Source organism: Peromyscus maniculatus, chromosome 19, assembly GCF_049852395.1.
Source record: "Peromyscus maniculatus bairdii isolate BWxNUB_F1_BW_parent chromosome 19, HU_Pman_BW_mat_3.1, whole genome shotgun sequence".
NCBI lineage: Eukaryota > Metazoa > Chordata > Mammalia > Rodentia > Cricetidae > Peromyscus > Peromyscus maniculatus.
In genome coordinates, this window is record NC_134870.1 from 58,522,259 (window position 1) to 58,533,500 (window position 11,242).

The 11,242-nt window shown below is 50.3% G+C and overlaps 1 protein-coding gene across 2 annotated transcripts in view; it reads left to right on the forward strand.

Moving 5' to 3' along the window:
* Impa2 (inositol monophosphatase 2) overlaps positions 1-6,617 on the forward strand; it is a 31,108-nt gene extending 24,491 nt beyond the window's left edge. For both annotated transcript variants that reach the window (XM_042263846.2, XM_006970065.4), the window contains exons 6-8: positions 3,138-3,246; positions 4,396-4,547; positions 5,756-6,617. In XM_042263846.2, coding sequence (XP_042119780.1) covers positions 3,138-3,246; positions 4,396-4,547; positions 5,756-5,871 — 377 coding nt within the window. In that variant the 3' untranslated portion in view covers positions 5,872-6,617. The remainder of the gene's footprint in view (positions 1-3,137; positions 3,247-4,395; positions 4,548-5,755) is intronic.
* Positions 6,618-11,242: the final 4,625 nt, after the last annotated feature.

The window sequence follows — 11,242 nt, forward strand, 5'->3', positions numbered from 1 at the left end:
GCAGAAGCAGGTGGATCTGTGTGAGTCCAAGACCATCCTGGTCTGCATGGCGAATTACAGGACTACCAGAGCCACATAATAGGGAGAGAACCCATCTTTAAAATGATAAAATAAAATAAAGCTGTGATTGTAGGTAGCAGGGGTGTGGTGGTGCCGTGCCTGTGATCCAGCCCTTGGGAGGTACAGCAGGAGGTCTGAAGTCTTTAACTGTTGGGAAAGATACAAGTTTTCCAAAGTTCTCTTCTTTTGTTTTGATGTTTGAAACCAGCTCTCAGTGATGTAGACCAGACCTGCCTTAAACTCGCCTCCAGCTCTGGCTGCTCAGTGCTGGATCACAGGCATGCACTACCACCCCAGCACAAGTGCTCCCAAATTCCAAGCCCTACTTGAATTTATATCTGCTGATGTTGGTAATTGGTGGGCTCACTTTTTCTCTTCCAAATACTCAAGTCATAATAGTTTTTTAGTTTATCAAAATCCTCTGGCATCTGGATGTGGAGGTGTACACCTTTAATCCCAGCACTCCGGAGGCAGAGCCAGGCAGATCTCGGAGTTCGAAACCAGCCTAATCTACAGAGTGAGTTCCAGAACAGCCAGGACTACACGGAGAAAACAAAAAAACAAAACAGAGCAAAAACTGTGTTTATGGGGGCTGGAGAGATGGCTCAGTGGTTAAGAGCACTGAGTGCTTTTCCAAAGTCAGGTTCAATTCCCAGCACCCACGTGGCAGCTCACAACTGTCCTGTAGCTCCAGTTCTAGGGAATCTGATTCCCTCATACGACATACATACAGGCAAAAAACACCAATGCAAGTGAAATAATGTTTTCTTTAAATCTTAAAAAAAAAAAAAGTTCCACCGGGCGGCCTTTAATCCCAGCACTCAGAAGGCAGAGCCAGGTGGATCTCTGTGAGTTTGAGGCCATCTTGGTCTACAGAGCAAGTTCCAGGACAGACACCAAAGCTACACAGAGAAACCCTGTCTCAAAAAAGCTGCTGCCTCCTTACTGTAAAGGTTATTTCCAAAGAAAAATCTACAGATAGTTCGAGATCTGATGCATTTGATAATATTCACAGCTTCATAGTTATGAAGGACACCTGCCGTTTTCCTGCTGTGTGTGACAGGAGAACTTCGTGTCTATTCCCGCCAGCTGGGATGGTGAGGCCATGGACCACTTTGGTGGGGACCCCCACGTCCCATGCTTGCCGTTGTCCGCTGAGCGCGCAGGGCAGCGTAGTGAGGAGGACACCCGCATCCCGATGTGATGGGGGAGATGCTGATGGAGCAGCCATTTGGAGAGTGATGAGAACCAGGCTCTAGAGTAGCGTCCTAGTTGACCCCTCGGGACGGGTTCATGAGAACAGTGTCGACTGACTTCCTTGTGTTCATTGCAGCTTATCATTGGCCTTTTGCTTGTAAGTTTGTTTTTCTGGCCATAAAATCCAAGGCTCGCCTCTTCTGTGTCGAATGTCTGACATGTCCCCATGGGGCACTGGCAGATAGTGTTGGTGAAAGTGAACAGTTCAAAACTGGATTTCTTTTTAAGACAGGGGTCGGTCGCACTGCGTAACGCAGACTGGGAACTCGGCCTTCCCGCCTCTCCCTTCTGAATGCCGGGGTTACAGAAGTGCCACCATACCTGGTGACGGCTTCGTTTTCTTCTGCTTTTAAAGGATGTCAGCTTTCTTCCTGGGGGCACCTTTTGGTGTTGGGTGGCTTTAGAGGGGTTTTGTGGGGTGTTTTCTGTGTTTTGTCTCTAGACTGCCCTAGTTTTTTTGAGGTAGACTTCAGAGCCCAGTCAGCTCCCCTGGGGATGTGGTTCTCTGACTGTTTCATATCTCTTTTTACATCAAACGTATTCTTGAATTATAATTGCCAGTATTTGTGTTTCTTAACTCTATCGTTTGTGCTCTGTCTTGGGGGACATCGATTATAGGATGTCCTTTCCTTACAAATCTGTTACATGCAGATGTCTTCATGGTCCAGAAGAGGTCATCTAGTCTCCTGAAGCTACAGTGGTTTCCAGCCATCCAGTGTGGGTGCTGGGACCCAAACTGTGGTCCTCTGGAAGAGAAAGAAGTTTAACCACCGAGCCAGCCTCTAGCGCCTAGTTTATGTTCTTTTTATTCACTATCCGAAATATTTTTAATTTTCCCCCTTAAGCTCTGTGCCCTGTAATTTTGAATTGCTGTTTCTCGGGCTGTTTCTATTTTATGGGCTGTTTTTCAAGTGTTCTCTTTGGGACTGTTGAGATGGTATCCTGTTCTTGTTTTCCCTTTCATAGTTGTGTGTGGGATTCACCGTGGTTTTATTGTAGTAATAACAAGAGCTTGACTGTATAGAAGAGGAGCGAGGGGGTCTGGGATGTGGAAGACTGTTTTGGATGTGTTACATACCCAGGCAGACTAAGGCCTGCCAAGGAAAATAACAAGGTCGAGGCTGTTTGCCGCTAGTCTTGGGGTAGCTGAGGTTTCCACCAGAACATCTCTAGTGTGCTTCTATCCTGTCTGCCGTGGGGCCTGCTGAGGTAGGACCAGCTTGGCATAAAAGGACAGATTGCTCCTGACTTCCTCCACAGTGGGTCTCAGTCATGTTCCTGACCCACAAGCCAGGCTCTCAGCTCAGGTACTGTCACCCCATCGCATATCTGGGCCCTGGGTGTGAGCACTTCTATGACCCTAGAGTGAAAGAGGCCATGAGTTTCCAGGTGCCAACCCCTCTGTGTCCAGATCACACCACGGATCCATAGGAAGAGATCCGCTCCTGTGATCAGAGCAGAGAAAGGTCTGAAACCCTCATAGAATGATGTATTTGGTGAGATGCTCTTTCATCCTCAGACACAGACGTGTGGGATCATTTGACAGTGGCCATCTTTATAAGCCACTGGGTTCTCCTGAAGTCCATGTGCTCCTCCGTGCAATGGTGGGGTGTCCCTGAGAGGAGACTGGGGAGTTCTCAGCCGTCAGTACCAAACAGCTCTGCAAGGCAGTGGCGACTTGAATTAGAACAGCTTAGTCTCACCTTCTGCCCGTCACAGTGGAGAGACACATGGAATCAGCCACTCCTGAGGGAGCCCCGATGACTCTGTCAGAACCTGGACTGGGTGTGTGTGTGTTGATGGGAAATTCTTTCTTGCAGATCTCGCCAAGGCCTTGGTTCTGACAGAAATTGGGCCCAAACGTGACCCCGATACTCTGAAAGTTTTCCTGAGCAACATGGAGCGGCTGCTGCACGCCAAGGCTCATGGGTACAGGTCCTCAGTCCCGTAGCCAGTGGGTTGAAAACCAAAGGTGCTCTTGGCTAAACACTCCCAGGGGATGTGAAGAGGAGGCGCCGTGAGAGGTAGGGCAGGAGGCTGAGGACACCAGGCTAGAGAGGCACGCCATGCGCCATCATCCACGGAACACTGGCTGCCAGGTGTTAGGGAACAGAGGGGCCCTGTGTCCTGTAACCTGTGCTTGAAAGCCAAGTAACTAAGCTTGGGGTCCCTCAACCTATGAGTCTTAAGTGTCTTTGGAGTTTCTCAGCGGCCTAGCTTTGGACCAGGGGTGTCCAAAGTTACTTTTCTGTTGCTGTGATCAGATGCTATGACCAAGGCAACTTCTAGAAGAGTTTATTTGGGGGCTTACAGTTTCAGAGGGCGAGTCTGTGGCCATCAGGGTGGGGAGCGTGGCAGCAGGCAGGCACGGTGCTGGAGCGACAGCTGAGAAATCACATCTTGAGACAACAACCACAAGGCAAAGGGAGAGAACTGGGAAATGGTATGGGGGAGCTCTTGAAACCTCGCCCCTAGTGAGAACACTTCTTCCAACAAGGCCACACCTCCCAATCTTTTCCAAACAGTTCCACCAGCTGGGGACCAGTTACTGAAATATATGTGCCGTATGCACCTAGGGGGGGCGCATCCTCGCTCCCAACACCACGGTGTCCAACCATTTAATGTTCTGTTAGGGTGTCGTATTTATAAACAGGTTGGATCACATTTGTACCTAGCCTAGGACAAATGTGGTCTGCGGGCCACAGGTTGGGCATACCTGCTAGATAAACTGTTGGTTACTTATTTCTCACATGTCCTTAAGCCGAAATTACTGCATCCTCGCCTCCCCCTCATCTGTGTGGTAACCACCAGCCACTTGAAGGCCCTCCACGTAACCTTCTAATGCTGAGTCTAGGCCTCAGGCTGCACTGGCCACAGTTCACACTCAGGAGCCCCTGGTGACCAGCCTTAGTGCATCACCCAGACATCATTGTGGGAAAGTCGTCTACCCAGGCCTGCCCTCCATGTCCTGAGCTTTCTGGCAGAATCCCTAGCAAGGGGGGAGGGGATACGCACCAAGCGTGCCGTGACAGATGCCCTCTTTCTCACCCGCATCTGCCTTCCCTTCCTTCCCTCCAGGGTCCGAGTGATTGGAAGCTCCACCTTGGCACTCTGTTACCTGGCCTCAGGCGCTGCCGATGCCTATTACCAGTTTGGCCTTCACTGCTGGGACCTGGCAGCTGCCACAGTCATCATTAGAGAAGCAGGTGGCATTGTGATCGACACCTCAGGTAGGCTCTGCGGCCCTTGGCGACCCTCCCCACCCAGAGGCAGACACTAAAGCAGGCGATACTGGGTAGAGCACACCCGAGGTCCGTACCACGTTGGATTCCTCCACCTCCTCTGAATTCTGCAGGCAAGGCTACCCCAGGGTGCATGGCAAGCGGTGGCCAGCCATAGAGGGCTTTGGTCCCGCCCTTCCTGGCACGTAAGCTACGGTCTCTTGGCTGGTAACAGAATCAGCAGCATTCCATATTCTCACATCACTGACAGTTTCCCACAGCTTCCCAAAGAATCCAGTTGGTAGACGGAGCAGACGCTTCCCTGAGATCTGCAGCCCAGAGCTGGGGCAGCCCAGGACCCAGGAGTTGTCCTGTTCCTCTGGTTTTGTGCCATTGAGTCCCAGTCACCGGTCACTCCTAGAGCATTCCCGAGCCCCACACAAATCTGCCCAACCCCTTAGTGCTCAAAGCCCTCTCCCTGAGTTAATCTGGCAAATCTTGTTAGACCCATTTTTCCCCTCTTGATTTTAGTTTAACATTTGTTAGCGAAAACGCTGTGGCCCACTTTTAACTACTGGGTGTAGAAAGTGGATCTTCTGTACCTCTGGCTTCCACCTTGGTCTGTCTTTTGAGAGGCTTGGAACTCCTAGCAATGTATAAAAGTAAAGTTGGCTGGCCTTTGGCAGTCAGTGTACAGGACAGTCTCACACTAAAAAGCATCTCACTCTGAGGTTTAGCCTTCGAGCACCTTGAGGCCTGAATCTGTGTGTGTGTGTGTGTGTGTGTGTGTGTGTGTGTGTGTGTGTGTGTGTGTGTGTGTGTGTGTGCGTGTGTGATCACTGGGTGAGATGACTCCTAGATTGGGCACCCAAGAACGTGCATGGAGGCAAGTTTGACCCTCAGCCACAGCAGCCTGCTGTGTGGTGAGATACAGGACATCCCACTCCAATCCTGGTCTACCATCGTAACTCTTAAGATGGGACAGACTTGGCCACATTCCTACCAGGGGCAGAGTAGGCAGCAAGAGTCACCATGCCTTCCACACACCAGCCAGGTTAGCCAGGTTCCTTTCTTAGCTGCCTGGTGAATGCCGGCCCTGGGACTCCACCTCGGGCCTGTGAGCTAGTTTTCTCTGCACACGTATGTGAGAAGTTGCTGCTCCAGACGCTTGTGCAGGCTCCCGTAACTCAGACGTCGGCTCTCCTCTCTGTCCACAGGAGGACCCCTTGACCTCATGTCTTGTAGAGTTGTGGCTGCTGGCACCAGAGAGATGGCCGCGCTCATCGCCCAGGCCTTACAAACGATTAACTACGGACGGGACGATGAGAAGTGAGCCGCCCGCAGGATGAGGCGCGGAGCAGGCTGACACCCAGCAGCTCCCTGGGAAAGAGCTGTCCCCGTGGCGAGGGCTCCATGACGAAAGTCTGCCGGAGCTCTCGCTGGGACTCGGTGCTTAGCTGGTTTCTCTCTAATCTCACGTAGCCTTTTCCAGGCCGGTACATGTTCCTTCACGAGAGCCAAACCCAAATCTCTTGTGAGGTGTGTATTAGTCATCCAGTCTTGATTGTTTTTCCAGAATGTAAATCTCAGGTAATAAAGCTTTAGAACTTGCTCTCAGGCCCTCCCCGCACCCATGGTAATACAGAATGCAATAAATCAGAATTACAGTCCGGCAGCTGGTTCCCCTCCAGCCTCGGGTTCTCAGGCTGCCTGAACCCCCACACTGTGCGGGCAAGTCTGTCACTGACATCACCCCACAGGTCGCCGCCACGGCTCGGCTTGTGTGTCTGATGCCCCAACCATGGCAACAATGAAAACATTTCCCCTAAGTACCAGTCCCCTGATCTACAGGCTGTATTTAATTGTGCGTATAGATCACCTTCCATTTTTTTTTATACTGCCTTTAGGGGACCTTCAGAGAGTAAGTGTGCTGTATAAATTAAAATGACGTATACGGAACCTTTATTAAAGCCTGCGTGTATCGGAAGGAGGAAAATGAGAAACTGAAAAACAATACTAAAATATTTTGTGACAAACATTCTTTTAAACAAAATCTCTTGGGAGTTGAAACTTTTTAAATGATGGAGTTTGGTTTTGATTTTGTTGAGGCCGCGGGGGGGGGGGGGGGGGGGGGGGCGGCCGTGGTGGTGCTGGGATAGAACTCAGGACCTCATGCACACAAGACAAGCTTTCTACCACTGAGCTACATCCCAACCCTAAAGACCAGAATTCTGGTTCTGTGGATCTAGACTGTTGAGACATGGCCCAGATGACTCTGAAATATCTGTAATTTGCCTCAGGGACTTTTTCCCCGGCCACTGCCACACATGCCATACCGTAGCTGCTGTGGGAGAGAAATGGCACTTTCCTTCTGTGCTAGAAAATACCTTGTTCGTTTTGTTGTTTTTGGAGGCCGGGTTTTTCTGTGTTGCCCTACAGGTCACTCTGTAGACCAGGCTGGGCTCAAACTCAGAGATCCCTCAGCCTCTACCTCCCGAGTGCTGGGATTAAAGGCATGCGCCACCACTGCCCGGCACCTTGTTCTTAATTAGTGGGAAATCTGTGTATTTCCCTTGTTTGACTATAAAATGAGCACTGTGCCTTTGTCAAGTACCCTTTCTCTTTGAGGAAATTGTCCATCACATGGGGCTACACTAGCAAAAAAACCCAGCAAAGTTCGCCATCTGATGTCTTCCTGGGACCAATTGTCCTGGCCTTTTCAAGCTCCTGAATACTTCCAAAAGTAGTTAAGCCATTTCGAGAGGGCTTTGGGGTTCTTTGTGCTTTTTTCCATCTCCAGAAGTTGCTTTATTTATCTGCATGACTGTTTCATACACATTTATTCTAGTAGCACTTTTCCATAGGTGGATTGTTTTATTTCATTGAGGCAGGATTTCCTGAATCCCAGGCTGGCCTAGAACTTTCTATATAGCCAAGAATGGCCTTGAACTCCTGATTCTCCAGCCTCCACATCCTCCATCTGGGATTGCAGACATACGCCACCATGCCTGGCAATAAGATATTTTCTGATTACCCTCAGAGACTCAGATTTGTTTCTTTATATTTCCTCAGAATATCCTCAAAACAATACCTAGCACATAAGCAGATGTGCAGGAAACTTGTTAGATTCAACATGCATTTTGAGATGCAGTACTTAGTTATGAAGATCTCCTGCACTGAATGATTACCGGGGTGATCTTCAAATAAATGGTTCTGCAGAACAGTCTCTCCTCAGGGCTTCAGAGCCCCTAGTGACTGAGTGACAGTGAGATGCGGACGGAGCCTGAGTGAGTCTAACACTGACTGAATCCTACTGCTCCAAGAGAAACAGAGAGCTCCGAGGAACAGGGAAGCCCCAAGGCTGGGCAGGCAGGGACCCTGCTGGCTCACTCATTCCTTGAGGGATCTGTGAGGAATGCAGCTGGTCGGTTGCTTCCGTGGTGCTCCAAGTCAGCGGAATCTCCGCCCTCCCTCCCACACAGGGCCTTTCTACGTCTGTTCCAAACGGCATCCATCTTGTCTGCTGCTCAGTCAGTCCATTCCTTCAGAATCTCATCAGCTGCCACACACTCCCCCCAACTCCATCTTTATTTCAAGAGCGTTGCTGGCAGCATCCTGTAGAACGGTGATTTTTGACCTGTGGATTGTGACCCCTTTGGGAAGGCAAAATGGCTCTCTCACACTTGGAAAACACAGATATTTACATAATTCATAACAGTAGCAAAATTACAGTTATGAAGTAGCAACAAAATAATGTTATGATTGGGGGTCACCACCACATGAGGAACTGTGTTAAAGGGTCACAGCATTGGGAGGGTTGAGGACCATTGCTGTAAAGACTTTTCTGGACCTACCTTTATCAGCTAACCAGTTGACAAAAGCCCTGCCGTCAGCAGCAGGGCTCAGCCGGGTGTGGGTTGTTGGTGCTCTGGTTGGTGCTGCCTCAGGTAAGCCACTGGGCCGCCTGCTCCTGGCCTGCCCTTCCCTCAGAACTGCCCAGGGACATCATTGGGCATCCTGGGAAAAGCCGGCAAGTGCAAAGCATCGGTGAATTTCTGTTGTTTTTTTTTTTTTTTTTTTTTTTTTTTTTTTTGGTTTTTCGAGACAGGGTTTCTCTGTGTAGCTTTGCGCCTTTCCTGGAGCTCACTTGGTAGCCCAGGCTGGCCTCGAACTCACAGCGATCCGCCTGGCTCTGCCTCCCGAGTGCTGGGATTAAAGGCGTGCGCCACCACCGCCCGGCGGAATTTCTGTTGTTTTTACCGAGTTCATCTCCATCACTCTTCACTCAAGGACAGGATGATGTTGTGCTCAGATTCTTCCCTGTGCTTCGCAGTGGTCACTGTGGTGTGCCCTGGCAGCGTGACCAGGTTCTTCCTCATGAAGCTGAGAGGGAAGCGGCTGGTGTCCAGGCAAGCAGCTGGCTAGTCTGTGGTAAAGAACAGTGGCATCAGTAGGTCAGAGTTTATCAGAGTTGGCCCCACGCTGTCTTGTCCGTCCTTTTAAAAAGTAATTCAATACATAAAAATGTAAAAATTATATATATTTATGAGACACAGGTGATATGTCAATGTATGCACTTTATATAATGTTTAAATCAGTAAAGAACATTAGTGATTTGCCATTTCTTTTATGAGAAAACATTCAAATGCTTTGTTCTAGTATTTTAAAATCTATAATACTAATCATTCTACAGGCACTTCACTGTGCACAATTAATTACTTTTTTTTTTGGCTCTTGCTATTTAAAAGGCCAAACATTGTAACATGTTCCATAACTCACTAGGATGGCTCACCTATTAGAGAAACCAGAAATGGCCGCCCCATAACTTAGACAGGTTTTGTCTGATTGAAAAGCCATTTACAGAGCCAGGCGGTGGTGGTACATGCCTTAGATGGCAGCACTCAGGAGGCGGAGGCAGGAGGATCTCTGAGTTGGAGGCCAGCCTGGTCTACACAGTTCCAGGATAGCCGGGGCTCCATAGCAAGACCTGTCTCAAAAGACCAAAAAGAAAAAAGGGGGGTGAGGTGGGTCCTACAGCACACAGTATTCAAGCCTAGATGCAGGACAGACACCCCAGAGCCCGTGAGGCAGCTCATGAAGAGTGTCTGAACCTGAGGGGCAGAGGACGTGGGTCTGCAGAAGAGGGGAGACGGAACGGATGCAGCTCACAGTGGGGAGGTTTGAGGTGCTGAGGCCCTTATGGACCCTTCTGTTGGTGGGAGCCTCTGCTTGTGACCGCTGGTGTGTGTGTGTGTGTGTGTGTGTGTGTGTGTGTGTGTGTGTGTGTGTGTGTGTGTGTGTTGCCCAGGGTCAAGATGTAGGACTCTCAGCTCCTCCTCCAGCACCACATCTGCCTGCCCCCCACCATGCTCCTCTCATGGGCCCATGCCCCAAGAGCCCACTGAGTCAGGCACAGGGTGGGAAGCTGCGCAAGGACCAGCGTGGACGAGCCCACCGGGCTGTGTGGTGAGGTGTGAGTGACCTCGGCGTGGTGGGCGGGATTGGGTGAGAAGCCAAAACAGACCATCAGGTGGTGAGGAAGCAAGCAGGTGGGGTGGAGGGGAAAACACTTGTGAGGGAGAAGCAGGAGCTCCCAGCTAGCAAGTCAATGCCATTTGGGGAGATGTCAGTGCCTATCAGTCATGTGATAGGCATGCCCCTCTGGCAGAAAGTCCTTATATATCAATACATGGAGTGAGTGAAGCTCTCACAATGTCTCAGAGTAAACAATGAAATAAGATGGGCCCTGTCTTAGGGTGTCTATTGCTGTGAAGAGACACCATGACCACGGCAACTCTTAAGGAAAACATTTCATTGGGGTGGCTGGCTTACAGTTTCAGAGGTTTAGTCCATTATCCTCATGGTGGGGAGCATGGTGGCGTGCAGGCAGACATGGTGCTGGAGAAGGACCTGAGAGTCCTACATCTTGACCCTAGGCAACAGGAAGTAGTCTGAGACACTGGTGGTATCTTGAGCATATCTGAGACCTTAAAGCCTGCCCCCACAATGACACACTTCCTCCCACAAGGCCACACCTCCTAATAGAGCCCCTCCCTTTGGGGGCCATTTTCTTTCAAACCACTACAGAACCCCTTCAGGTTAACCCAGTTCTCCCAGTGCCATTGGGCAGAGTGTGCTGCAGATGTATAGACAGCACTGGGCAAGCTAATTGGTAGACTAACCCCTGGATGTTTGGAGGAGAGATACAAGGCTGTAGGTCGCTCAGGTCAAGCACAGCATCTTCCAACCACGGCTGGAGACTGGGCCACCAACAGGAAGGAGCATGGCTTAGTCTCAGCAAGACACACCCTTCTCTCTGTCCAGCCTGGGCTGGATGCTGTCTGCAGCCAGTTCTGGGACTTCCCTGAAACCATGCCAAAAGAGCCAGAATGGAGCCGGTGGTGGTGAACACCTTTAATCCCAACATTCAGGCGGCAGAGGCAGGCGAATCCCTGAGTTCAAGGCCAGCCTGGTCTACAGAGTGAGCTCCAGGACAGCCAAGGCCACATAGAGAGACCTTGTCTCAAAAAAACAAAACAAGCAAAAGGTCAGGGCGGTGCGAAGCCCTCTGCCTACCTGTGGGTTTCACTCCAGCTGCTGGTGACTGCAAGTGTCCACATCTCCCCGCGAGATGTCATTAAGGTGCCACAGCGACTCCTATCGTTCTGGAGCTGAGGGGGTTGCTGGGCAGAGTCATGTCTACC